This window comes from Canis aureus, chromosome 19 (assembly GCF_053574225.1).
Source record: "Canis aureus isolate CA01 chromosome 19, VMU_Caureus_v.1.0, whole genome shotgun sequence".
NCBI classification, from domain to species: Eukaryota; Metazoa; Chordata; class Mammalia; order Carnivora; family Canidae; genus Canis; species Canis aureus.
This window is the reverse complement of record NC_135629.1, coordinates 53,747,901-53,774,732: the sequence shown is the minus strand read 5'-3', so window position 1 is coordinate 53,774,732 and position 26,832 is coordinate 53,747,901. Positions and strand designations below refer to the sequence as shown.

At 58.9% G+C, this 26,832-nt stretch overlaps 2 protein-coding genes across 3 annotated transcripts in view; one reads left to right on the top strand and one right to left on the bottom strand.

The window, feature by feature from the left end:
* Positions 1 to 2,745: 2,745 nt before the first annotated feature.
* EVI5L (ecotropic viral integration site 5 like) overlaps positions 2,746 to 26,832 on the bottom strand; it is a 30,130-nt gene continuing 6,043 nt past the window's right edge. The window contains exons 2-20 of one of the 2 annotated variants that reach the window (XM_077860116.1): positions 21,129 to 21,312; positions 19,712 to 19,901; positions 19,153 to 19,377; positions 18,975 to 19,049; positions 18,243 to 18,368; positions 16,718 to 16,861; positions 16,448 to 16,537; positions 15,226 to 15,323; positions 15,083 to 15,143; positions 10,825 to 10,878; positions 9,837 to 9,869; positions 8,632 to 8,772; positions 6,869 to 6,997; positions 5,257 to 5,397; positions 5,020 to 5,175; positions 4,760 to 4,906; positions 4,585 to 4,680; positions 4,410 to 4,505; positions 2,746 to 4,255 (exon numbers count right to left, since the gene is read on the bottom strand). In XM_077860116.1, coding sequence (XP_077716242.1) covers positions 3,971 to 4,255; positions 4,410 to 4,505; positions 4,585 to 4,680; positions 4,760 to 4,906; positions 5,020 to 5,175; positions 5,257 to 5,397; positions 6,869 to 6,997; positions 8,632 to 8,772; positions 9,837 to 9,869; positions 10,825 to 10,878; positions 15,083 to 15,143; positions 15,226 to 15,323; positions 16,448 to 16,537; positions 16,718 to 16,861; positions 18,243 to 18,368; positions 18,975 to 19,049; positions 19,153 to 19,377; positions 19,712 to 19,901; positions 21,129 to 21,280 — 2,439 coding nt within the window. In that variant the 5' untranslated portion in view covers positions 21,281 to 21,312 and the 3' untranslated portion in view covers positions 2,746 to 3,970. The remainder of the gene's footprint in view (positions 4,256 to 4,409; positions 4,506 to 4,584; positions 4,681 to 4,759; positions 4,907 to 5,019; positions 5,176 to 5,256; positions 5,398 to 6,868; positions 6,998 to 8,631; positions 8,773 to 9,836; positions 9,870 to 10,824; positions 10,879 to 15,082; positions 15,144 to 15,225; positions 15,324 to 16,447; positions 16,538 to 16,717; positions 16,862 to 18,242; positions 18,369 to 18,974; positions 19,050 to 19,152; positions 19,378 to 19,711; positions 19,902 to 21,128; positions 21,313 to 26,832) is intronic. The other variant, XM_077860117.1, reaches the window with a different exon arrangement.
* The window catches only part of LOC144290674 (CD209 antigen-like protein 2), a 51,655-nt gene continuing 30,488 nt past the window's right edge, over positions 5,666 to 26,832 (top strand). The window contains exon 1 of the mRNA XM_077860120.1: positions 5,666 to 5,669. The gene's annotated coding sequence lies outside the window, so the exon portion shown is untranslated. The remainder of the gene's footprint in view (positions 5,670 to 26,832) is intronic.

Here is a 26,832-nt window from a genome sequence, read left to right as displayed (position 1 = left end):
CCTGTGCGCCTTCGCGTCGCGGTCGCCGAGGGGTCCACCGCGGGGTGGCGGGAGGGCTGGGGCCAGCCGGCGCTCGCGGCTCTGGCTGAAGGCCTCTCGCACACGACGCAGCGGTGCCTTTTCCCTACTAAAGATAATGGGCGCGTGAGGCGGGGCTGGGGTGGGACCTGGTGCTGCCGAGTCCCCGCGGGCCGGCGCGGCGGCCCCACGCACGTGCGAGAACGTGGGCTTTTCCCTTTGTGACTTACGGCGGAAACGCCAGGCGCAGGAGCGGCCCAGTGGTATTGCGCGGCTCCGTGGATGAGTTGATGCGTGCCCGGCGTGGTTGAACGACGGAGAAGTCTTCTACACTCCCCTAAGGGAGCCGGCACCTCTTGGGGGGAGGGGGGGAGACGAGTGGGAAGGGCTCGCTCAGGTCCAGGGCCGGGGCAGGGCGACCCTTCCTGCGGCCCCCTCCTCACAGTGCGCGCCCCCCTTTCCCTGCACACCCGGAGTACGCAAGGGACGGGGCGGGCCGCTGAGGACCTGAGGGCGATCTCGGCTCCCTCCTGTGCCCTCCCAACCCAACCCTGGGTGCAGTGCGCTTCGTTCACTGGGGGGGACTCCAGTGCAGAAGGTAGGTCTACAGTTGGGCCCAGGAAGACCTGGTGAAGGGTACAGGGTCCTCCCGGATGAGGCCCCACCAAGGATTCCCTGTGTGTGTCCCGAGGTTAGGTCCTCACATTGCTCCTCCCTCTCCATCCAGGTGGCCTCACCAAGCCCCTTTGTGCCTCCCAAGCCATGGGCCTCACCCCTCCCTCCATCTCAGGTTGCCCTCCTCAAGCCCCTCCAGCCAGGCATCCTGGCCTGTGCCCACAGCAGGGGCCTTCAGCAAAGCCAGTCTGTCTTATTAGAATTCCTTGTCCTTCCTCTCCCCCCTGGGTCACTCTGACCCTGGACCCTTCTAGCCCCACCCTGGCCCTTCCCAGTGTCTGCTGCCAAAAATGCAACCCCGGGGCCTTTCCTCCCTGAGGGTCTCCTGCCTCACAGTAAGAACGACCACAGGAGCCAGGTTGGAACTACAAACAGGGCAGGTAAAAGCACAGAGCGGCGGACCTCAGCCCTGTCTCTGCCCCTAGACCCATACCCTGTAGTCCACCCTATAACCTCGTTCCTGTCAGACCAAGTCCTGCCTGTCCTCACCCCTGATGTTAGCCTAGAGTCCTAGGAGAAAATCAACCTTCTCGGAGTGGGATGGTGCACCTACACCCCTGGGGCCAATGTGTATGGAGTGGGGGTGGGGGGGACTAGATCCTCTTTCTAGCTGGGCCCTGCAAGGAGCCAGGTGTCCTTGTTTTCAGATGCTAGGGGCTGAATCCTGACCTGCTGGGCAGCCAGGGCATCCAGACCAGCCCCTGAGATGGAGGAGAGCAGAACCTTGGACATTTCCCCCAGGGCCTTGCCCCATTCTGGGGAACAGCTGGTGTAGAATTACCCTGTGGGAGCAGGACAGATAGCAACGGTTGGGGGTCTCAGTGTTAAAACTGTATGTTGGGAATGGTGTGGGGACACCTCAGTATGGGGTGATGGGTCAGTGCATGAGGCTTGGCCATCCTGGTGCGTAACCAGTGTCACACCTTGCTGCTTGGCAGGTGTCAGGCCATTGTGAGTGGGGGCACTTTGGGTAGACAAGGCAGGGCCTGGCCAGCATCTGCCTGAACCCAATTAAGATTCTCCCCCTGGGAAGCCCTCCTTTATCCCTGTCACTGCCCCCCCTACTCTGCCTCAGCTCCATGAGGAACCCCACAAAGGGCTCCACCTCTGTGGGCCTCCTTCCCCCAGAGGAGCCCAAACTCACTGTCCCTCCTGCCCAGCTGTTTGGGTTCCACCCTGGCCGCCTGACTGACCCCCCAACACTGTGATCTGTCTGATGGTGCCCCCTCTGCCACCTGAGCCCTCCATGGCTCCCCAGTGCCCTCAGTTCAAAGCACAGATTCTGGCTCCTGAGAAGCCGATTCTCAGTCTGGCCACGTCCACTCTCTCCTGTTCCTTCTTCAATGACATCATGTGCCTCCTGCTGACCTTGCTTTTTGCTTTTGCCTTTGGAGATGACTCCACCTTCCACCTCACCTTCCAGGAAGCCTTCCTTGATTCTTTTGGGCACTTACCCCACTAGTAGGCAGGCTCAGCCCGCAGCCCCACCCCATTGTTTGTCTCCACTACCCTGGGGACCCCTCAGGGCCAGGCACAGGGCAGAGCACCCCAAAGGCCTCGGGAAGTGTGTGCTGTATGAACAGCAACCAGATGTCATATCTTCCTGGAGTCCTGGGACCCCACATTCTCCGTGTCTCTGAGGGGAGACACAAGCTAAATTGCCCAGGTGGAAAATCATGCCCCCCACCCAATACCTCCCCACTCTCACCTTCTCCAGAGCCACCCTTTTGAAAATTGGCACATCAAAGGGTCCAGCTGTCAGTCAGACATCCGAAGTCCTCTGCGACCTGTCCCCCAAGACTGTCTCCCCCAAGCCCCAACATTTGTTCACATCAAACCAGCCAGTGCCCTTTTTTCTCCCATGCTACCCCTTTCCCCCAAACTGGGCAGTCTCTTTGGTATCCCTGAGGGTCTGCTGGGCCCCCTACCTCTGATTTTCTTAGACTGTGGAAGCTCCCACAGGCAAGGACAATCTGTTCCCCCTTTGGGCTGCTTTTCAGGACAAGGACCTTGGGACTCAGAGCAGCTTGCAGTTCCCCCAAGGCCTGTCTGTGACTGTGTAAATACACTTTATTTTCCATCTTTCCCGCCTGGGCGACATGTGGAGTGTGAACAGGCAGTGTGCAAAATGGTGGTGGGCAGTGTGGGGGGCCCATGGGAGAGCCCCTCAGATGCCCACCCTGGTCCCCAGGCTTTGTAACACTGAGGGGTGGGCGACCGGAAAGGGGTAACTGAGCATGGATCCCCACCCCAGGAAGCGCCAGGGAGATTGCTTTTGACGCTGCTCCAGGCTCCAGGAGCACCGACAGGGTCAGGCCCAAGGGTCACAAGGCCCTGGGGGCAAGGGGCTGGGGGCATCGTTGGACTTTGGCACCGTTCTCAGCTCTGCCTCTGCAGAGACCACGGGACCACCATGAGCAGCTGAGGGGAGGTAACTCCACTGGGAAGGCTCCTCCCCTGAGGCCTGGCCTTGGCCAGAGGGTGGGGCTGGGGACACAGGGAAGGGAGGGACAAGGAGGCTGGGGACCCCTTAGAGAGCAGGCTAGCTTGGGTGGGGGAGCCCCTCCATCATTGGCCAAGACAAGGTGATGGGAGTGTCTCACGAAGGAAGATGTAGGGCGCTGGGGAGAGGGGGTCTCTTCACTTCCTTGCAGCTGCTCTGGCCCCCAAGAAGCAGGGACAGACTGCCCAGGCCTGGGCCGGTTCCCGCTGTCCACTCACACCCCAGGTGGCCCTGCATACAGTAGGGGGGACTTTGGTTTCTGCTGCAGGGGCCATGAAGCCTGCACCAGGCAGGAAAGCCCAGCCTGGCCATCTGTGCCCAGCCACCAAGGGTCCCCAGGGACATCGTGGGGGTGGTAACGTCTAGCCCAGAGCTGCCCCTTCTTCCTTAGGCCTCCTTTAGCTCCTGGGCCCTTCCCAGCAGGGCCACCCTTGTCCCAGAAGGGGGACTGCTGGGAGGAGGAGCTTTCTGCTCATCCAGTCCTGGGACCTCTGGGTCGTCCCCTGCCCTGGCTGTTAAGAGGGGCAGACCCTCCAGGGAACCTGGCCCGGAGGGGTACAGACCAAGATGGGTAAACACTGCTGGGGAGAGTGGGCCTGCCGGGGGGACCCTGAGGATCCTCAGACCGCTGCCCTATCCTCTGCGCCCGGCTGCTCTGGGCCTAGCCCTCAGGTGGGCGGGACCGCGGAGGGCGTGGAGTTCATCAGGGGCGGCCACCTGCGGAGGAGCGGGCGGTGGCCCGTGGCCCCTGGCTCCGGCACGCCGGGCTCGGCCTCAGTTGTCCAGGCCCTGGCTATAGGGCGCGGCCAGCTCGTCGGCGTCGCTGTCTGAGCTGCCCTCGCTGTCCTTGGCCGGCCGCTCGAGACGGCGAAAGAAGCGCGCGTCGCGCGGGGACAGCGGGTAGAGCGCGTCCTGCAGCGCCGCGCCCACGCCCACGCCCACACCGAGCAGCTCCTCGTCCGACGACGGCAGCGAGTCCTCATCCAGGTGCCGCGCCAGGCCCAGCCCGTCGAAGGCCAGCGGGTCCTCGAAGGGCGGCGGGCCCTTCAACAGCCGCACCTGGGGCGGGGAACCGGCGCGCTGAAGGCGTGCGCCGCCGCCCCCTCGGACGCGGACCCCGCGGCCGGCCGCTCCTCCCCGCCCGCTCTCCCTCGGGGAGGACACGGCGGGCCCTGAGCCCCTCCCGCGCCGGCCGGGGCGGCCCTGCGCTCACCTCGGCCTTCAGCTCCTCGATCTGGTCCTTGAGCTCGCGGATGTACTGCGACGAGTCCGAGTGGTTCAGTTGGCCCTGGATGCGGCCCTCCTCCCTCTGCGGGGCGGGCCAGGTCACGGGGGGTCAGGGCAGGGCCCGCCCCGGGGCCCGTCCCCCGCCCCGGCCCGCCGCTCACCTGGATCTCCAGCTCGGCGATGCGCTGCCGCATCTCGGCCACCGCAGCCATGCTGTCCGCCTCCCGCAGGCGCACGGCCATCACCTCCTCCTTGCTCTGGGGGCAGAGGGGGCGAGGGCGGGTCAAGGGGCGCGGCGGGGCGAGGGCCGGGCCGGGGCGGCGGGCGGGGGCGCACCTTGCACTCGGCCTCGGCCTGCTTGCGGCGGCTTTCGCTGAGCTGCGTCTGCAACCCCTTGTTCTGCGCCGCCAGGTACTGCAGCTTCTCCTGCAGCGCCGCGCGCTCGGCCTCCACGCGGTTCAGCAGGTTGCGGTGGATGTGGTCCTGGGGGCGAGCGTGGCGGGGGAGGGGGCAGGGGTCACGGGCTAGCCACCGCCCCGGCCGCCGGCACCCCCACCCCACCCCACCCCGGAGAGGGCGCGGGCGCTCCGGCCCACCTGCGTCTCGAGTTCCACCACGCGCTGCCGCAGCTCGCGACCCTCCGCCAGAGCCTGGGCCTCGCGCAGACGCACACTCATCAGCTCGTCCTGCAGCTCGCCCAGGACCAGCTTCCGGGGGGACTCCTTCCAGCGGCCCCCGCGGGACAGGTGGGCCTGGGGGGAGAGGCGGGCGGTCCGTCTTAGCCCCGAGGGTCGCCAGGGCCGCCTCAGTGTGCATCCGGCTAGGGCCCTCACCTGCCAGGTGTCGGAGAGCTCCTGCAGCTGCAGCTTCAGCTCCCGCGCGGAGGCCACGGCCTCGCCCTCCCGCACCTTGAGTGCCTTCAGCTCCTCCTGCAGCCGGGCCACGTTGTTCTCGTCGGGCAGCGAGCTGTTCCTCTGGGGGAGGAGAGGTGGTCAGAGCCCCGCGGAGGCAGCCCTGGCTGCAGGATCAAGACACGCCCCCGATGGCGCAACGGTTCCTCTGAGCTCCACCGCGGGCAGCCCCGCCCAGAGAGGGTGCCCCGGGACCCCAGGATACACTGGGCAGGTGGCCTACGCGGAGCAGACCTCACCCATGTGGCCCTGGGGACAGATCCTCAGAAATTCTGCCTGCAAAATGGGTGTAAAGAAGGGCACCTGCTCTCACTGGACTGTCTCAGGGTGACCCCCTAATGCGAGTGTCCTCCTGAAATGTTACTGCTAATTACACCAGGCAGGCCGGGCAAGGACAGGTTCTTCCCCACCTGGGGATCTGAGGTCTGTCCCCTGGGACCCATGATCAGACCTGGGACCTGTCTTAGCAGCAGCTGAGAGGGTTGCAGCTCCCTGTCCCTGCTCCTCACCCCCCCAGACCAGTCTAGGCAGCCCCTATCCCTGAAACAGGTGGAGGGGCAGCTTAGGCCGGGGCCCAGTGATGAAGGATTTGTGCTCCAGTCTCTTGGATCAAAATTCAGCTTGCTGCTGGAAGTCCCCACTGACCCCTAGGTTTGAGGGTGAGGGTGGGGCTGGCAAGATCTCCTGGTGCACATTTCCCTCTGATGTGGAGGGAGGTGGGAGGGAGGCCCAGCTCTGGGCCGGCTGATGGGGACTGAGAAGCCCATGGATGGGGCAGAGACACCCCACCTGGAAGGACACCTCAAATAGTGCCACCTTGAGGGAGGCGGGGCCTGGCTCCTGCCTTGTGTGAGTGGGTCCTGCTGCCCTCTGCTGGCTGGGCACCTCTCTTTCCAGTGGCTTTGTGGGAGCTGAGTCCATATGGAGTTCGGTGACAGCCGTTGAGAAGGGCCCAGGCAGTTTGGGGCCCCTTTCAGGGCAGCAGGCAGGAGAGGGTGGTGTCAGTCCACCCCCTGGGTGGTATCGCCATGGGGGTGGGGAAGAGGAGAGCCTTGGCCTCCCTCCCACCTCCATCCTGGTGCCCAGGGCCTGTGGGAGACACACACAGGTGGGACCGTCTGTCCATGAAGCCCATGAAAGCCACCGCACTGCTGGCCCTGGGCCTGATGCCCAAAGGCAGGCATGCCCCTTGAGGAGTTGATCTGCTTTGTGTGCCCTGACATGTGTGTACACCTCTGGTGCTTGGGAGGGTCTGGGGTGAGGGGCCAACTTCCCACAGGCCCAGAACCTTGTGTGGTGACCATGGGGGAGGAAGTGGGGAGCCAGTGGGTTAGGGAAGTTCCCCAGGTTCCTCGGAGACTGCCAAGGCGGGGGTGGGAGGTGGGGGGCTGGCGTCTGACAAGCCCTGCTGGTTGGCCTGGTCACCTCTTCTTGACAGGGCCTGGTCGCATGCTTCCCAAAGTGCACCCAATACCTTCACTTCCCCTTCTCTGTGGTTCCCTGAACACCTGCCCGCTTGCCCGCCCAGTCGCACCTTCTCCATGTCTAGAACCTTGTCCTGCATCTCCCGAAGGGCCCCCAGCGTCTCGGTCTCCCGCAGCCTCGACTGCTCCAGCTCAGTCTCCAGGTGGGCCACAAAGTCCTCAGTGAGGCGCGGGTTGTCCTGGGGGCAGGCAGAGGGCTGTGTTGGGCCCCAGGCTGCAGCTGGAGGGCAGAAAGCCTTCCTGCCCGCTGGCTGTAGGCCCAGGCCTTGGCACCCCTGCCTCCTCAAAGCCACTGGGCTGGCAGAGGGGCTCAGGCTATGGGTAGAGATGGGGTAGGGGTGAGCAGAAACCCTGGATTCCCGTCCTGTGCCTTCTGCCCATGTGGAGAGAAAGCTGAACACCATCATGGGGGTTCTGATGCTCTGTGCCTAGGGGTGTAGCTGTCCTGGCTTAGCCTCTTTCCTGGGAGAGCCACAACGAGGGGACCTTCTGAAGGGGTCTTTCCATGGCCTCAGGCTGCCCTGAGGGATGCCAGTGGCCAGTTCTCAGGATTGTTGGGGTGGGGGTGGAGGAGGGGTTCTCCAGTCACCCTTCCTGCTCTGTGGTCAGTGCCTAACCATAAAGGGAGCGTGGGTGCAGGGTGGGGCTCAGGGCTATGGGACTCCCGCCCCTCTTTCTCCACCTTCCTCCTCTCACCACTCCCCCATTTCAAAGCAGGAAGAGATGGAGAAAGAGTTTGCTGGGATCACTCTCGTGCAGTACTCACAAGGCTTCTCACAGGTACCCCACTTGAGGGTCTGGGGGGTGGATAGATGGGGCCCAAGCTCAACAATGAAGACCTGGCTGTGGGTGAGGGAAGCCCCTAAAGGCTGGAGCTTGGGGGTAGCAGGTGAATGTCTCCCTGGCCTGAAAGATGGCATCATGCCAAGGTTGGGATGAGCCCAGCCTTGGTTTCCCCATTGGCCATGCTGCCGCCAGGGCTACAGTGCTGCTGGCAGGTCATCAGATAAGGAAGGTGGCCTGGGTATAGCTGAAGGAAAATCCTAAAAGCCACCTCCTGGAGAAGCAGACTCTTCACAGTGCTCTCTGGCCCAAGGGCCTTCCCACCACAGATTCAGAGTTCATGACTCCACAACAGAACTCGGGCTGCCCCCTCACCCCCCTGCCAGCTCAGAGTGGTGGGCACAGACCAGACCCTCCCTCCCCCGAGGGCAAAGTGCTGGGCTCTGGAGCAGGGAACCCCCTCCTCCGTCTCTCATCCTAGCCCCCAACTGTATGGCTGGGCCCTGGGGGAAGCCTGACAGCCCTTCTGATTTGGGGGACCCTGCAGGGCTCCCGTAAGAAATCAGAGCCATGGGATCCCTGGGTGGCGCAGCGGTTTGGCGCCTGCCTTTGGCCCAGGGCGCGATCCTGGAGACCCAGGATCGAATCCCACGTCGGGCTCCTGGTGCATGGAGCCTGCTTCTCCCTCTGCCTGTGTCTCTGCGTCTCTCTCTCTCTGTGACTATCATAAATAAATAAAAATTAAAAAAATAAAATCTTAAAAAAAAAGAAATCAGAGTCACATCAGCTGAGGGAGAGGGCCCTGCAAGTGAAGTCAGGGTCCCAGGCTGCCTTGTTCTCAGTGTGGCAGGCCAGACCCCTCACCGCCTGGTGAGATATGGAAACCACAGGATTCCCCAACTTGGGTGTGGGGCTGGGGGAGAATCTGTACTCCCTCTGGGTTTCTCTTCCCTTACTCCCCTCCCCATGTCACCTGGGGTAGGTGGTGAGCTGTGGTGTGGGGCACAGCCCCGTCCACCTGGCCTGGTACCTGCTGCTCCTGGAGCTGCCTGATGGTGCTCTGGGCCTTCTGCAGGTCCTCGGCTGCGGAGCTACACTGCTGCCGCACCACTGCCAGCTCCCGCTTGATGACATAGTTCTCCTCGGCCTCCTGTGCCCGCGTCACCTGCCCCTGGGCATAGTGAGGACAGGAGGCTGTGACCCTCTGGGCCCTGCCTCCGGCCCACCTCGAGGGGGGGAAGCCCCGAGAGGGCCGATGTGGGATGGGAGAGGGGTGAGGCTGCCCGCACTCAGAGCCTGGGATGGGGCGCCCCACCGGGTCTGGGCACGTGGGTGGGGGCAGGCAGGAACTGGACACGGGGAGGAGCCTGAAGGAACAGACCTGCCCCAAGCCCAGGCTTCAGTGGGGCTTAAACAGAGAATGGGGCTGTGACAGCTCCTTCCCCTGCCAGCTCCTGGCTCTCAGCCCCTGTCCCAGGTGAGGAGAAACAACCCTTATTTAGGGTCAAGGCACAGCAGACACCGGGCTTCGCTGGTGATGCGGGAGGTCTGGAGGCCACGAAGGCCCAGGGACTCAGGACTGGCCTATCAGGGCAGGTTTGGGAGGTGGAGCACAGCTCTCCCAGAACCTTCTCTAGTCCTGAATCCTGGGGTCTCCATCTACCCGGGCTGAGACCCTCCAGCCCCATCTCCTCAACCCACCCAATTCGGGTCCCCCCATTCCAGGCTCGGAGCCACCAGGTGGCGAGCAGAAGCTTCCAGATAAAGCCATTCAGATGAGGCAGCAGCAGAAGCAGGTGAGAGAAGATGGCAGGCCTTGCAGGTAGGAGCAGAAAGGAGCGTGAGGGGCCAGAAGGGGTGGTGTGTGTGTGTGTGTGTGTGTGTGTGTGTGGTAGGGAGGCTCAGCGCAGTGCACACACCAGGGCCTATGGCTGATATAGCCTCAGGGTCCCCACCTGTGTCCCCCAGAGGGAGGAAACTTTTGTCCACATGTGTGGACAAACACTCACACTTACCCACACACACCATGCTTTCACACATACACCCTCTCCACCCCCCCTCCCCCAGGGAAACTTGTGTCTCCCCTGAGAAGCAGTCCCCAGCCACCCCCATGCATGGTGCCAGGCCTGCCCCCTTCTGCCCCCAGGATGGCAGCGGCCAAGGAAGAGGCGGGTCCTGGCTGTCGTGTGCAGGGACCAGGAGGGACACGGGAGAGGGGATGAAAAGCTACAGTACCTGGATTAACCTATCAGCCAGAGCAGCGCTCTCCTACCCGGCGGAGGGGTTCCGAGCGACAGGGGGAGGAGGCAGAGCGGAAGGCGCAGGGACAGGAGAGGGGGAGAGACAGACAAGAACCACTTGTCACTAACGCAGTGGACTATCTCTAGAAGCAGGGGAGAGAGGAGTGAGACCAGAGAACCAAAGAACCAGCAGGAGAAGGACCCGGAGGAAGAGCAAAGCCAGAGCTAGCTCCGTCCTGGAGAGGGATCTGTGTGCGGGTGGGGAGTGGGGTGCCCGCGGTGCCCCCTCCAGGGCCCGGCACACTCAGCACGGGCGTGAGGAGGTGCCATCCCCGGGGCTGAGGGATGGGGTGGCAGCGCCGGGCCAGGTGGAAGTATCCTAACTTGGAGTCTGAGTAAGCATCGAGGCTTTGGCACAAGGGCAGCACAGTCGTGCACATGACTATTCCCTGGGGGCAGTGGGGGGCCAAGGGAGAGTGGGAGAAGAGTGGGAAGTGTTCCCCCCCCCTGCTTTTACTCATCTCTAAAAACAGGTTGGGGGCCAGGGTCAAGGTTGTGGCACCCCATCACGGCGCTGGTGGCAAGGCGCCCTTCTACTTTTCCTCTTCGTTTGAGGGTGAGGCCTCCAAGTTACAGGGTTGGGAGCCTGTGGCTTAATTTGGGGTACCTCAGTCAAAGCAGCAGTTCTGCCTCCGTGCCCCCGATGCAGGCAGCCCAGGAGGGACCCGTGTTTGCTGTTAACTGGGTTATAATTTCACACCCAACCCGAAGCAATGCTGCCCTCTGACCCCTGGTAATATGGCATCCCAAATCTCAGTGGGGCTCATGGTGGGGCCCCATGGGATTTACACCATGCGCCTCAGGGCCCGCTGTTTCAGGGTGGGGCTTGGACCCGGGCAGGGGGCTGGCTGGCCCTCTGGCTGCTGGGTCCTGCCGTGGGCCTGGAGGAGTTGGTGCCACAGGCTGGTGGCCACGCTCCTCACCTTCTCCAGGGTCTCGATCCGTTGTTTCAGGAGCCGGTTCTCCGTCCGAAGCCTCTATGTGGGGAGAGGGAATGTGTCAGAACCCCAGTCCCAGCCCCATACACACAGAGATCTGTCCCCTTAAGGGCCAGGCTGCCTCCAGGCAAGACGGAGCCATCATCAAATGTTCTAGGTCAGTGATCCCAGAAAACAGTCTGGGCCAATTCCTGCTCAGCAGGGCCCATTCGTTTTTTGTTTTTTTGTTGACAAAACTTAGTTCACTTAAAATAATGTGATCACCTTCACGGGTATGCACTGTGCGTCAGGGGTCAGCAGTCGGCACCCCTGCCTTCCTGGGGAGTCTGCTTGGGCCTGTCAGAGGCCAATAGGACACCGACCCCAAGGGCTGGCCTTCCTCTCGGCCTGTTCCCACCCCTCACTGCTTTGCTTGCAGTCCAGGGCAGGGGGGTCTTGCTGAACGCACGTGCTTTCTTCAGCTGAACAGCTGTATATCTGCGACCCGCTGAAAGGCACCTGTACTCAGAAGCTGTCACTTCCCTCCAGCTGGGGTTCTGGAGGCAGCTTGCTTTGCTTTTTACCTTCTCTCCTGCGCCGATGATGGATTTGGGTGAGATATTTGTGGTTTTAAGTTCCCCGTGGCCTTTGGGAAGCAGGTGAGGTTTATATACAGCTTGCATCTTAGTCTCTACCTAGGCACCCGTTAAGAAGTAGGTACAGGGGACGCCTGGGTGGCTCAGCCCTTAAGTGCCTGCCTTCAGCCCAGGGCGTGATCCTGGAGTCCTGGGATTGAGTCCCACACCAGGCTCCCTCCATGGAGCCTGCTTCTCCCTCTGCCTGTGTCTCTGCTTCTCTCACTGTCTCTCATGAATAAGTAAATTAAAAAAAGAAAAAAAAAGAAAAAAAAAAAGTAGGTACAAATAATTAGATCCTAAGTGTGTGCTGAATGAACACCAACCAGATCCTGCATTCTCCTGAAACCCCAAGACCTCATCCATTACTAGTGAGGACCCTGCCTCCCTTGGGATCACAAAGAGCATTTTTTCTGATTTCCTCCAGGGAGAAGGTGATGGAAACACCCAGAACACTTGCAGGACACGGGTGTGATTGATAGTCATTCACTGATGTCATGTGTGGGGAAACTGAGTCAGAGGGGGGCCAGTGTCTTGTCTGAGCCCCCCTCAGTTGGCCTGGGTTAGAGCTCTTTCAGGGCCAAGTCTCTGCCCCACATCTGGAATCGGAGTCCAGATCCTCACTCCTGCCCCCTGGATTGCTCAGCCCTATCTCTGGCCTCGATCAAGCATGGAGATCCTTGAGGAGTTGGATGTGCCCAACTAATAACGCCCCTCCCTCCTGCTTTCTCCAAAGGGAAACTGAGACCAGGAATGAGCAGAGAACTATGGGGCTATGGGGTCTGGGTATACATCAGGTTGGGTGTTGGGTTTTTTTTTTTTTTCCTGTGTTTTTGAGGCTTTGCCATCCAGCTACAAGGAGAGACTGCCCCACCCAGGACTAGCTAATTCCTAGAGACCGCAAACAACCTGCAGGCTAGGGTGCCTTTCACATGCAAACCAGCCCATCCAGAGCCCACACCCACCCACCTTGCCTATCTCCTGCACAAGCCAAGCCCAAGGTTCTCCCTGCCCTAAAGCACAACTAGGGACCCACCCTGTCGCCTGCAGCTCCCTGAAATTATTCAGAGGAACCAATCCTAAACTCAAACTCAGACTACCCTACCTTGCCCATTCCTTCCTACACTGGCCCACGCTTTCCCCCTCTTGCCCTCTGCCTCCTGACCCACCCTAGTGCTTCCCCGTGTGGCCACGCATGGTGGGGCATGCAACCTTCTTTTGGGAACTGTAATAAACTCTTCTTTCAGAGGCACTCTCTGAGTTGTCTCCGTGTCTGTCACTTTACCACACCTGATTAAAACAAATTCCACGGGATCCCTGGGTGGCTCCCTGGGTGGTTTAGCGCCTGCCTTTGGCCCAGGGCATGATCACGGAGTCCCGGGATCGAGTCCTGCATTGGGCTCCCTGCACGGAGCCTGCTTCTGCCTCTCTCTCTGTGTCTTTCATGGATAAATAAATCTTTAAAACAAAAACAAAAAACCCCCAACAAATTCCAGATACATTTTGAAACAGGCTAGAATCAAAAGAGCAAAGGGCAGGACCATGCCTGGATCCTTTAAGGCCTGTGGGCTCTTAGGCTCCTCTCTGGGGAAGTTTCCAGGCAGGGCATGTAGTCAGAGTGTCTGCTGGGCCTTCATGGTTACCAGATGGGTGCAGGTCCATGACTATGCATGAGCTAGACAGGCACACATTTGGACTGGTGCATCAGTCAAGCTACTGTTCTGAGAAAGGGGGACACTTGCAAACAAAACTACTTCTGGAAAACCTCTGAACAGGACCAGGACACTGATGCCCTCTTTCCCCTTCAGGTAGGGGTGGCAGGTGACCTGGATTATAATCTAGATTCTGCTTCTGCCTTTCTGAAGGAGGTGGAGACGTTGATGGTGGTGATGGCAACAAAATTAAACAAATAATAATAATTTGGGACACCTGGGTGGCTCAGCGGTTTAGCGCCTGCCTTTGGCCCAGGACGTGATCCTGGAGACCCAGGATTGAGTCCCACATTGGGCTCCGGGCATGGAGCCTGCTTCTCCCTCCGTCTGTGTCTCTGCCTCTCTCTCTGTGTCTCTCATGAATAAATAAATAAAAATCTTTAAAAAAAATAACTTGGGGGATCCCTGGGTGGCTCAGCAGATTAGCACCTGCCTTTGGCCCAGGGCATGATCCTGGAGTCCTGGGATCAAGTCCCACATCCGGCTCCCAGCATGGAACCTGCTTCTCTCTGTCTCTCTCTCTCTCTCTGTGTCTATCATGAATAAATAAAATAAAATCTTAAAAAAAATAATTTGAACAGCACAGCAAATGCTCTCCCCATTTTGCAGAAGAGGCCTGAGGCACCCCTGGCTTGTAGGGTTCTCCTCCCACTCACAGCACGGGCCTGGGAAGATGTGACACGGCGCGCTGCCATCTTCCCTCAGTGAGCACTGTCCCTCTGACCCACGTTGGTTGGGAAGAGGAGAACCGTAACTCATGGAGCACTTGACAGGCTACTGTGCGCTCTGGGAGGTGCAGGCACACCAGAAATCACTACGTTTCTGCCGTCAGATCTGAAAATATGGAGAACTGTACTTTGTGGAGCTATCACTGCCTTTGGGGCCTGGACAGGCCGCTTCTAGATCTACAGCCTGACTCAGCCAATGATGACTGAGGAAGGAGCTTTGAAAAAAAACAAAACAAAACAACAAAAACTGGGCCAAGGGGAGGGAATGAAAAATGTGGTGGAGAGTTCTTAAACCCTGGGCAGTTTTAAAGAATCTCAGGTCTAGCATTTCAAATCTTACATGGCGTAAACATTTGTCTGGTACTGGGCTGGAATAAAGTCATAAAGAAAAAAAAAGGCTCAGAGAGGTGAATTCACCTTCCTGGGTCACATGGCTGATCCACGGTACAGCCGGCATTTGAATCCTGGTCTGTGGGACTCTAGTCCCAGCCACTGGGGGACTCTGTCCCTGAAGAGGACAGAGCCAGGTGGGTCAGGGCTCATGTTTGTGTTTGTCACTCTCACTGGACTGGGAAGTGGGGGATCAGTCTCTGCTGGGACTCTGGTATACAGTAGGTGCTCAATATATGCTGCTTGTGTGAATAACTAAAATCACATGTGGAAGGATGAAAGCAGAAGGAAGAAGAGGGAGGAGAGTCTAGGTTGGAGGGGCTACAGTGGGTGCTGTACTCTGTCCAGGTGCCTGGCTCCTACCTGCCCCTGACCTCAGGGGCTCTGCCCATTGAGGGCAGCCTTCCTGAGATCCCTCCTGCCGGTCACACCTGCTGCTGCTTAGCCTTTTGCACTGACTCCCCGGGCCTGGAGCAATCTTCCTGGGTCAGCTCCACCTCTCTCCCGCACATTTTTATCCAGAGTATTTTCTGCAGGTCATATGCTGTATCTATGGGTTCCCCAACTGTCTCCCCATTATAACTGGGGGGCTGCATGAGGGCAGGGACCTATCCACCTTATTTGTCACTGTAGCACTGGGGTGGGCCCTTGTTCACACACTTGCCTACTTGGTGAATAAAGGGGCAGGTGGATGGAGGGACGACACTTCAGATTCTAAGGACAGGCTGGTATGTGGCTTGGGCAAGGCTGTACTCCCAAGGGCATCCGGTCCCTGTCCCCTACCTCCCTGAGGACTCACTTTGATCTCAATCTGCTCCTCCATCTCCTTGCTCTTCATGGCTGCATACTCCTTCTCCAGCCTGCAGAGGGGAGGGCCAATGTGGTCACTGTCCCACTCTTGGGGACCCCTTTCTGCCAGCACCCTGCCCACCTGGTACTGACCTCTTCATCTTCTTGGGGTTGTACTTGACCTGGTAAGCCTTGAGGATCAGCTTGTCCGGGCAGCTGTCGAACTGGTGGGGGATCACCCTCTGGAAGTACTGTGGGGGCACAGGTGGTCCCTGACCCACAGGCCCTGACTCGGGGGTCCACCAGAGCCCCTCTGTACCCTGCTTCCCTGCAAGAGGAGCCAGTCTGCCAGGGGCATCACCATGTCCCAGCTCAGGGCCCAGCCCTCTGTGGGTGCTCTGTCAGTGTGTGTGGAGCAAGTCGGTGCGAGAAGTGGGGCTGGGGCTGTGGCTGTGGTGGGAAGCAGCACCCGCAGCCAGGACTTTAGTCTGCAGGGGAAAAGCAGGGCTTCGGAAGCTCCTGCAGGCAGAAGCTGGGTGGTGGTGGAGTCTGAGCACAGGGACTTTTGCGGAAGGGGGTGGCATGTCACTGCCGCAGGGCAGTGAGAAGAGGCTGAAGAAAGTGAGGAATCAGGACAGTGGGAGCGACATGGAGGAAAGACCCCTTGGTGGTCTGCCTGCACCCCTGGGGCCCCAGAAGCCCCGGCAAAGGGTTAAGCACTAGCCCTGACGGAGGACACAGCTTGCTGCGGTTCAGGGCCAGGCTGGCTCCTGCTCCTCAGCCCAGCTGGCCCCCTCTGGCAGCTGCACACAATGGATGCCCGTGTTCACGGACACAGCCATGGCCTTTGTGCATTCTTTCCCAAAGCACCAGCTGGAAGATGCTGGGAGGGGAGGGGTAGGGGCCTGTGTGATGGGGACATGGCAGAAAAGCAGGCTGGCCTCTTCTCCAGCAGGCAGGGCAGCCAGGGTGGGTGTGAAGCTGCCCCAGACCCTCACTCCCTCCCGTGCCCTCACCTGGCCCGGTTGCTGGGGCTGGAACCACACCCAAGGCCTTGTGGTTTGGCTACCATTACTATCTGCCACAGTAGACTTCAGGGGACCCAGAGTTGGGAGCAGGAGAGGGGCAGGACCTCCCAGGGCTTGGCCTAAGCCTAGGCCTTCCACCATTTCCCCTCCACCCCTGAGGGGCCAGGCTGCTCCTCAGAGCCCGCCTTGGTCCTGCAGGAAGGCCTCAGGGAGCAGAGGCCATGGGAAAGGAGCAAAATGCTCAGGGACATCTCCGCCCTCATAGCCAGGCCCTTCTGTCTCTCAGGAGGCCTTCCCCTGCCCAGATGCCTCTGGGAATCCCATCCACCCTGGCCCTCCTGGCCCACCTGGGACATCCCCTCCATGTCCAGCTGCATCAGCTCTGTCTGGTTCACCTGCAGCAAGGCGAGGCCCACCCGGAACACAATCTCCAGACCCTGTAAAAGTGATGGCAGTGAGTCTCTGGTCCTGCTCTCCGGGGGCTGGGGGGGGGGGCACTGTCTGTCCACGTTCGGCCCCCCTTCCCCAACCCCTGGCCCTTCCTTAGCCTGGGCCTGGCTGGGATTTATATCCCGTATTGTGTATCTGGGAGAGGAAGGGGTGTTTGGGGTCCTCACCTCGTACATGAAGATGTCAAAGACACGGGTGGCAACAGGTAGTGGGAAGGTAGTCAAGAAGAGCGTGAGAAACCAGGACGAGGCGTACATGGATGTGTGGAAGCTCTGGGAGCGGAAGTGGGTGTTCAGATCCGGGAGCTGTTCCTGGGGCACAGGTGTGTAGGGAGGAGGCCAGGCCCTGTGAGGAGGCTGCAGGCACAGCAGGCCCTGCCCACAGGCCCCTTCCATCCGGGAGTGCTGGGCTTCAGTGCCCCGGCCTCCAGGGTGACTTCCTTGCCTGGCCTGGGCCAGCCCTTGGCTCTCTTCCTCTGTGTGCCCTCAGCACTGTGTTTGGGTGAGGCTGAAGTGCCTGAGAGCTCTGAGTAGCACCAGGTAGAGATGCAGGCAGGGGTGGCAGGAGTAGCAGCAGCTGGTGGGTGTTGGGTATACACCCGGGGCAGGCACTAGCACAACTGCTGATGGGATCCTCACCACTGCCTCAAGAGGGAGCCTCTAAGGCTGGGGGGGAGGAGGGAGGTGGTTATGTAACTCCCCAAGTTCACCCAGAGAGCAAGGGGTGGAGTGTGGTGTGGGCCCACTGCAGCACACTCCATATCTAGTGATCCTCCAGTGTCCACCCACAGCTCCCTGCATCATGCTTTGTGCCCTGCAGTGCTCAGGGGATGCCTGTCTGATTAGCCTGAACTTCAGACTGCTGAAAAGTGACAGAAATTGGGGAAACTGAGGCCGGACCAGGTGTCAGGACCCCCTGGATGTCCTTTACTAAGAGAGAACAGACTCTGGAGCTCTCCCCACCTGCCTTGGGGCATCCTCCCACAGCCAGGGGTTCTCTGGTCCTGTCCTCCTACTCTGCCGTGGACAGCCTTGCTACCCGGCCCTGGGTGGGTGGCTTCTTCTCTGTGGCCTGGGCTACCTGCTTGCCAACACTACCAGGTCCCCTCAAGCGATGGTTTCTCCCTGTCCATTGCTATGTAGAGTAACATGGCCCCACCTGTGACCAGCTTCTGAAGCAGGCCGTGTATGTGTGTGTGTGTGTGTGTGTGTGTGTGTATGCACGCACACACGCACGCACGCACGCACGCACACCCAGTCTGCCAGCCAGGGGCGGGCCCTGCGGGGGCTGCTATTTATAAACAGAGACGGTTGCTCTCCAGTATCAGCAAAGGCAGGCAGACAACACTTTCCCTCCTTCCGCCACACTGGGGAGCAGACAAGGAGGGGCTGGGAATGTAGCCAACAAGAGCCAGCCTGACCCTCTTGCACTAGCAGTTCTGGGAGCCCCACACTCTCAGGAGCCCCCACCACAAATGGCTGGCCCTCGCCCTGTCTCCAGAAGCACCCTCTGGGGCAGTACCCCACAGTCTCGTGGCACAGGACCCCTTTCGGAGCTGGGACATCTGCATGTGACTTCTCAGCCTTGGAATTCTCAAAGAGACAGAAATGGGGATGCCCTAGGTTAGCACCCATGGGTGTGGGCCGATGGAGAGGGGTGGGTGGGTGCACCCCACCCCTGGCCCCCACTCACCTGTAGCATGTACTCAAACTGGTAGATGCAGAGCCCCAGCTCGGCCATGCTGGGCTTGAAGAGCTCCCTCAGGCGGTACTCCTGCATCAGCCGCACGAATACACAGAAGGCTTCCTCCTCAGGCATCTGGGGGGACAGGCAGGGTGGGAGGGGGTGTTCGCTGCTCTTCTCATGGCCCTGGTGGGCAGTGCTTCACCTTCTTCTCCATTTCGGTTTACAAAACAGGAACTGTGTGGGTATCTTGGACCCTCATAATGAACCTCTGGTCTTTATCATTACCCAGCTTTTATGGATAGGAAACCTTCTGAGGCTGAGGTCACCTGCCACAGGCTGGTGGAGCCAGGACTTGGAGCCCAGGTCTGCCCACCTCCAGAGGCTGAGGTGAGATACCCTCTGGTTTCCCCACCTCCCCAGCTGTCTCCTTTCTCCCTCCTGAGTCTGCTGGGTTCTCTGGAGGAAACCCTCTGCCCAACTAACACCACTTAACACCCTGGGAGGTGACTGGGCAGGACAGTTGTCTCTCCAGCCCCTGGATGATGCAGGTAGACAGCTGCTCTGTGCCCACCCATCAGGGGCTTGGCCTGGGGACTGGCCAAGGTCATAGGTGGATGGAGAGGGAAGCTCTGACCCTAGGAGGACGCTGGGTGGAGGGAACACTGCTTTTGCCCACCTCCTAGGGGCAGAGCCCAGGGCGGGCTGGCTCCTGCCACAAGCCTGGCCCCAGCTACCTACCTGCATGAGGAGCAGGCCCACGATGAAGGCGCTGCCCTGGCAGTAGCCCACCTCCCTGTCCACCAGGGAGTATGCCTGCAAGGGAACACATGCGCATCACAGCAGGGGCCCTCTGGCCAGCACCAACACCGGCTGGGGCTTGGGTGGTGAGTGGAGGCCCGAAGGCCCTAGGCCTCACCTTCATGACGTTGAAGAGGACCTCCTGGCCCAGGCTGTCCTGGCCCTTGAAGAACTCGTGCTCTGGGTAGGTGCGGGCAATGTCCCTGCGGATCAGCTTCTCACATGGCGAGGACATCTTGAGTAGCTCCGAGTATTGGTTCTTGACTGGCATGTCTGTGGCACTGCACAGGAGCTGCCACACGATGGCCCGGAAGTGGTGTGGGATGCCCTTGCGGATCAGCTCCTGACAGTGGGGTGGGGCAGGGGGCAGGAGGCTGGGCTGGACCCTGTCCCAGCGCAGCCTCCCCACTGCCACCCAGGCCAGCCCAGAGCTGGCTGAGCCACTGTGCTGCAAACAGAATCCACGCTGCTTAATGTGCTGTCCCCAATCCGTCAGAGGACATAGCAGGGCAAGAGACAAACGGGGCCCTGAGACGCCAGTGTGACAGCCACTTGCCTAGCCATCCCCGACCCCCGCCCCGCCCCTCCCGTGTGCTGGCAAGGCTCATCTCTTCTGCACTCCTGCCCTCCGCCCAGAGAGGCTAAGTGGGGGGGGCCGCCCCACAGGCCCCGCCCACCTTCAGCAGCTTCTCTTTCCTGCGCCGCCACTCCTCCCACTCGTTGGCGATCCGGCCCCACAGGATCCACGTGTCCTCCTCCAGGTGGCTCAGGTTGGAGGAGGCCGAGGAGCTGGACACCAGCGAGGAACCGCTGTTCCGCCGGGAGCCGTTCATGGAGCGCATGGACTTGGAGTCGGCCTCCAGGAGCCTGGGCAGGGGAGGGCTGGTGGAGGCGGGCCGGGCTGCCGGCACCTCCCGCCCCAGCCCCTGGGCTCAGTGACCGAGTGACGCCCCGGCCCCGCTGGGGAGCCCGGCCCCGCCTCTAGGAGCCCCAGAGGCCTCCAGGGATTGGGTCTAAATTGTTCTTGCCGGGTGACCTTGGCCGGTGCCCTACAGTCTGGAAGCCGAGGCCTTATTCCTGGGCCCCTGGAGAGGCTGCCTTCCGGGTCCCATTCCGTGTCTAGCATCGGGCAGAGAAGCATGTGTATTAGCTGACTTAGTCTTGTATCAACACAGCGGGGCAGGTTTTGCTAAGGTCTGTGCTTTACAGACCAGGTGGAGAGAGGGCGAGCCGCTGGCTGGGGACAGCCAGCTGGCAGGCGGCTGTATCACCACGTGTTTCTGCTGCTCTGACATCTGGGGCCTCGCTGACCGTGGCCGGACTGCCCACGCTGGCCTAGCAGATTCCTAGAGATAGTTAAGGACTTGCCTGCCACTGCACCTTTCCTACGCAAATCACCCAATCTAGAACTCACAAACCAGCTACCTCTCCTGCTTTGATCACCCCCAATGCCAGGGGCCAGACAACTAGGGCTAGCCCCTAGAACCGCCACCACCACCCCAGTCCACTGAGATTATGTAAACTAGCCAGTGTTATACCTGTTTACACGGCCTTGCTGTTACTTCTTACAGAAACCACAACAAAGGCTCCTGCTCACATTTTCCCTCATTCCCTCTGCCCCGTGACTGACCCTGGTGCTTTCTGGCTTAGCCCCACATGGTGTGGAGTGCCCCTTCCTCTTAGGGAGTGCAGGTAACAAACTCTTAACCTGTTGTTCTTGCCATATCTGAATAATAATAACGCCTACATTTTAAAACAGGGAGAGGGCCGGGGAGAGAAAGGTGGGAAGGCCTGGCTCAGAGTCAGAGGCCTTGCTCTTCCCTTCAACAGAGGCTCAGTCAGCCAAGGCCAGGGTCACAGGGCTTTTTGCAGCCTTGGTCTCATCTGATTGGGGAAGCGGTCTGTTCATCCCGGGGTGGGTGGGAGAACAACAGGACACATTCCTTGTGAAGCCTCTGGTGGGAGCTGTGACTTTGCCCAGGGCCAGGCCCAGCTCTGAGTGTGAGGGGGCCACGAGGAATTTGTGTTTGGGGCCCAGGATGCAGCCCTGAGGCCACTCCCGGTCCCCTAGGTGACCCCTAGGCCCCAACTCACCGGTTCTGCTCTTCAAGCTTGGCCAGCAGCTCCAGCTCATCTGGGCTGAGGTTCTCGGAGTCCGAGGTGGGGGAGCATGTGGGGGCCGACAGGGCCTCCTGGGACGAAGAGTCGGGGCTCAGAGTGGGGCTCGCCATGGTGGGCAGGCTCATTGGCTGCGAGCAGGGCCAGGTCACAGCTCTGTCTGCGGACCGGAGATGCAGGTGGTCAGCACCAGATGGGTGTCTAGCCTGTCCTGCAGGCTCTGGGCCAGGTGAGCCTGCTGCTCACCTGGGTACATTTCCTCACCACGGGCTTCCTGTCTCTGGCCTGTCCGGTCAGTGTATCTCATCCCCATGCACTCCAGCCTGGCTAATGGCCGTGCTGGCTCCTTCTACTCCAGACACTAGCTACCAAGATCCCCTGCCTGTGGCCAGATGCATGGACTGAGACAAAAGGATCGCAGCCAGGGCCCGAGCTGTTCTGCTGTCCCTGGGCATGGAGGCCAAATCTCAACTTGACACTTCTGAGTCTTCAGCAGGGCCAGGGGCCAAAGTTCCCTGTCACTCAGACCTTGGGGGTGCAGAAGCCCCTGCTTCAGCGGCCCTTCCTGACAGCCTTGCTCCCGGTCTCTGGCTGTGGCCTGTCCTGGGAGCCCTGCCTCAGCATCTGACCTTCCCCATCTCATCAACCAAAGTGGGCTGCTGGCACAGCCAGAAGCAATTATTCTCTACTGTTAATTGTCTGTTGCTGCCAACAGCCGGAAGAGTCGACTCCCCCTTGGGCTGGGAAGCCAGGGATGGACGCATCAAAGTGCTGGGAATCTGTGCCCCAGCAGACGCAGAGTGAGAGCTACAGGCTCTCATCAGTATCCTGATCTCGGCCTGCTGTGTGCCGGGTGGGTGCCAGGCCCATTTGTCCTATTCTTGGGGACAGTCCGGCCCCACCCTCCTGGGAGCTTCAAGAACACTGGCCTCTTGCCTTCTGCTGGCTTCAGGAGATGCAGCTCAGCACCGTGCCGAAAGCAAAGGCTCTGGACTCAAACGAACCTGTGTCTGAACCATGGCTCCCCCTCAACAGCTGTGTAGCCTTGGGCCAGTCGTTTGACTTCTCTGTCTCCAAAGACTGAGGAGCATACAGGAGCTACTCCAGAGGGTGGCCGTGAGAACTGAGCGTGCCACCGCTCGCAATATGGCAGCACGGTGCCTGATACTTAATGACTGCTCGCTCCCTAGCTGCTGGCCATTATTATTCATTCCAGGGCCAGGGCCAAGGTTGAGCTGGGCTCTAGGGTTTGGTGTGGAAACTGCTGGCAGGAGCTGGCGTCACCCTGGTGGGTGGTTTTAGGGGTTGGGGAGGGAGTAGAGGCAGGGGCTGGGGGAGGTGTTCCTTCTAGTCAGTCATGCTTCTGGTAAGCCCAGGCTAGCATCAAGGGTTAAGAAGATGGGGCTCTCCAGGGCCCTGGAGGCAGGAAGAAAATGCTGCTCCCCTCACTGTTGCTCTGGATGGCTCCTTCATGCCCATCCACTCTCCTGCATACTCTGTTCCAGGAATCCACTATTGCCCTTGGACCCCACCTGAGCTGGCTTTGACAGCTCAGCCCACAGAGAGGCCCCTGTTCAGTCCAGGGGTCATTGGTCCCCTAGGCAGCAGAAGGACAATGACAGGACAACAGCAGACCATTTCATGCCTGCCATCAGGTCACTGGGTACCTACTCACAGCCCAAACTCAGACCCCAACCAACACCTGAGGGTCCATGGATTGGCTGGGCCTGACCTTGGCCATGCACTTGTTTCCAGCTTCCTTCTCTTTGTTGCCCTGTCTTGGAGGGCAAGGGAGATGGACATCATTCTTCTTTCACCTTGTAGGGGTCCCAGAACCCTCCCTTCCCTGGTCTCTGTGACTCCTCAGGACCACTGGTGCTGCCTCTGGCTCCCAAAGGCTCTCCAGTTCTGTTGGGTGCCGAGGGCTCTGGCTTTGGTGAGGGGTACAAACTCTAGGTGGTAGATCCCGGCAGAACCGCAAGACCTTTTCTTCTGATTGCTTTGTTGGCCGGGGATGGCTGCCCCAAAGACCAAGCTACTATGCACCATCTAGCCAGGAGTTAATCTCTCCTGAGAGAGGGACAGTGGGGGCCACTCTGGGGCCTACTACACAGTCAAAGTCTGTGACCAGCCAGGGCAGAGATGGGCTGTGGACATGAAGTGTTGACCTAGAAGGATCTCTCTGAGTAGGGAGGGGCTGGGAAAGCAGTGTGGGTTTCCCAACATCAGATTGGGGAGGTGGGGAAGAGGTGGTGGAGGTGAGGACTGGAGCCTGCTAAGCACAGCTGGGTTGGGGGAGCAATGGGACCCCTAGAGAAAGAGACCCCATGTGGCATAGTGGTCTGGGCCCACTCTCTCTTTACTGAGTCCAGGAGATTCAAGCCTTGAATCCAGCACACACACACCCTTGCTGTCCCCAAAGGGCCCAAGAGAATGGTTCAACTCTGGGTTTCTGATTTAAAACCATAACCAGGGCCAGCCACTAGCAGAGTTTGTTCAGCTATTTATCACATATTAATGTGTAGTTCATACAGGAAATAAAATTGATTCAATACATAAGGCTGAAATTTGCAGTCTGAGAGGCAGAACCTTCTGATCCCTCAGGAACTTTCTCTTGACTCATCGCCAGACTGTCTAAACACAGCCTGGCCCTGGAAGCCATCCTCCTGATGCACACGTATACACAGACACACTCACACCATGGACACACTCACACACTCATATAATTGACACTCACACATACCTACACTCGCACTCACACACTGTTCCACACCATGCACATGCACATTCATGCACTCTCCCACCCCCACATGCTCGTGTGTGCGCACACACATGCATGCACATGCACACTTCCTGCATTGACCAGATCTTGCCTCTCTTAGACCTGAGTAAATTGGGACGGGCATGGCTTGCTGCCTAGTTCTGTGGGTGGCCTCGCCTCCCCTCCAGGGCACCACAACTCTTACTCGCTCCACCTTTCCTTCCCTGATGCCCACTGAGGGCCATCTGAGGGCCAGGTGTTGTTCTAGGCACAGGTATATGGAGGGGAAAGTTGGATGAGACACGGCCTCTGCAGCCCTTCCCCCGCTGTGGTGGATGGATACAGAGACAAGGCAGGGTGCCTCGCTCAGTGCCTTTGAGATCCATGCACAGGCCCACTAGGTCTCAGGTCCCAGCCTCTCAGCATCAACTTCAATTCCCTTTGCCTCTACTCCACCTCAGCCACTTAAAGGGGGTCCTGGACCCTGCAGAGTGGGCAGTGGGTCACCTGCCCCTGTGCCTGCTGGCACTACACCTTCTACACCCCCATAGGGTGGCCCATGGTTAATGAGGCTGAGCCAACCCAGAGGGGTGGGAAGAGACTGCCAGTGAGCTGGGGCAGAAAGATCCAGCTGCCAGGGGTTTCCTACTTCCCTTTCCTCTTCTCAGGGGTGTTTGGACACTGCCAGTCATGCTTCCTCCTTCTTAAAGGCCTCTTCCAGCTAGCTTCAGAGAGGCTGCGCTCCTGGGTCCTCTCCTCCCTCCCTGCCAGGGCTTCTCAGTCTCCTGGTTGGCCTCTCCTCCTCCACGGGCCCTGTCTCGGCCCGTCCCTTCATGCATTTGGCGGTCTCACTCTTGAGGCTTAAATGACCACATGTATGCCAACAACTGGGATATCCTCCTTTTCCCAGATTTTCCTTTCTCCTGAGCACCATCTAAGATTGCCAACTGGCTCTTGAACACCTCTGCCAAGTCCCCCACCAGGGGAAGAACCGCCTCTGTCTGGGTCCCTGCTACAGCAGGACCCTGCACTGAGCCTACAACAGAGGAGTTGAAAAACATCTGAGGAACTGAACCGCCTTCCCATCCACTGATGCTTGCTGAATGCCCACCAGGTGCTGGACATTGCACTGAGCAAAGGCCAACGGAGCTGCTGCCCTCCTGAGCGCATGGAGCATAGAGAGTAAGAAACCATCATCCAAGCTTTCTCCTGCAGATTGAGAGATATGTTTCCAGGAATAGAGAGAGTGGAACACCATCTGGCAAGCCCCTAAAGAGTTAAATGTGGAGTTCCCACATGACCTAGCAATTCTGCTCCTAGATAGCTACCCAAAAGAATGGGAAACATATGTCCACATGAACTCTTGTACGTGACTCTTCACAGCAGTGTCATTTATAATAGACAGAAAGAGAAAGAACCCCAGGTCCACCATTGGATGAACCAATTGACACAATGTGGTCCACCCATGCACCGGAATATGATTCAGCCATAAAAAGGAAGGAGGCTCTGACACATGCTGCCATGTAGATGAACCTCAAAGACTTTATGTTCAGTGGACGAAGCCAGACACAAATGATCATAGGTGACATGCTTGCATTGACATGAAATGTCCAGAATAGGGGCATCTATAGGGATAGTGGTTGCCAGGGGCTGGGGTCTGGGGAGCGGGTAGGGGAATGGGGGAACCTACACACAGGATTTTTTTGGAATGCTGATATGTTCTGGAACTAGACAGTTGTACTACTTTGTGAATATACTGAAACCCACTGAACTGTTCACTTTAAAAGGGTGAATTTTAGAGAAAAAGATGATGAGGGATGGGATGGGATGGATTGGCAAAGGAAACACAGTGCAGAAGCAGGAGGAAGGCATGCCACTCCAGAAAAGACTGGAGAATTCTGCAGGGGCCAGACCCCCACAGGGCCCTGTGGGCTCAGGTAGGGGCCTGGCTGGGCTTGCATTTTAGGAAGACCCTCCTGGTCCCTGGTGTGGAGATGCTCCTCAAACTCAATACTCTCCTGACTAAAGCCAGCAACTCCTCCTGCTACATGGGGGGGACTAGCTGGGTCCATGTGTTGCCCTCCACCCACCTGCCCAGTGCTACCCTCCTCATGCTTGCCCAAGCCCTTCAGCTATTCCCTGCTTGGAGATGGAGCCCAAATGTTTTTACCTGGTGCACACAGTCCTGCAGGCTTGCCTCCTCCCTCATCCCAGCCCCATGATGCTCAGCCCTCCAGGACCACCTGCTTCTTCCTGTGTCTTTGCACATGCTGTTCCCTCTTGTTGGGAAAGCAGTCTCCAACATCTGGTTTGAATATTTTTTTCTGTGAAATCGTTCCTATCAACCCCCACCTCGCATGCTGGCTCACTTCTCTATCTCCCTCTGAAAATACTTACCCCCTACATCTCAGCCCAAGGCACATTCCATGGCAATTGCTTCTATACAGGCCTGCCTGCCCTACTGGGTTATGAACATTCTGAGGTCAAGGGCCTATCTTCTTAATTTTCTATACCAAGCTCCTAACACATATGGAATTTAGTAGGTGCTTAATAAACATTCGCTGAATGAATGAAGACAAAAATTTCTGTGCTGCTCAGCCAAGAGATCAAGGTTGACATCAACAGTGATAAGCCACAGTAAGAGCATGAGCCTATGATGAGCTGAAAAGGGCATGTCACTTTTGTATCTCTCTCCCCAGAATGCATCACTCCAGTTTAACTATGAGAAAACCATGTGACAAATCCAGATCACGGGACATTTTAGAAAAATTCCTGACCAGTTCTCCTCAAATCTGTCAAGGTCATCAGAAATAAGGAAAGTCTAAGAAACTGTCCCAGCCATGAGAGCATAAGAAGACTTGACAAAATGTCATGTGGGATCCAGGATGGGATTCTGGAAGAGAAGAAGGAAATTAGGGC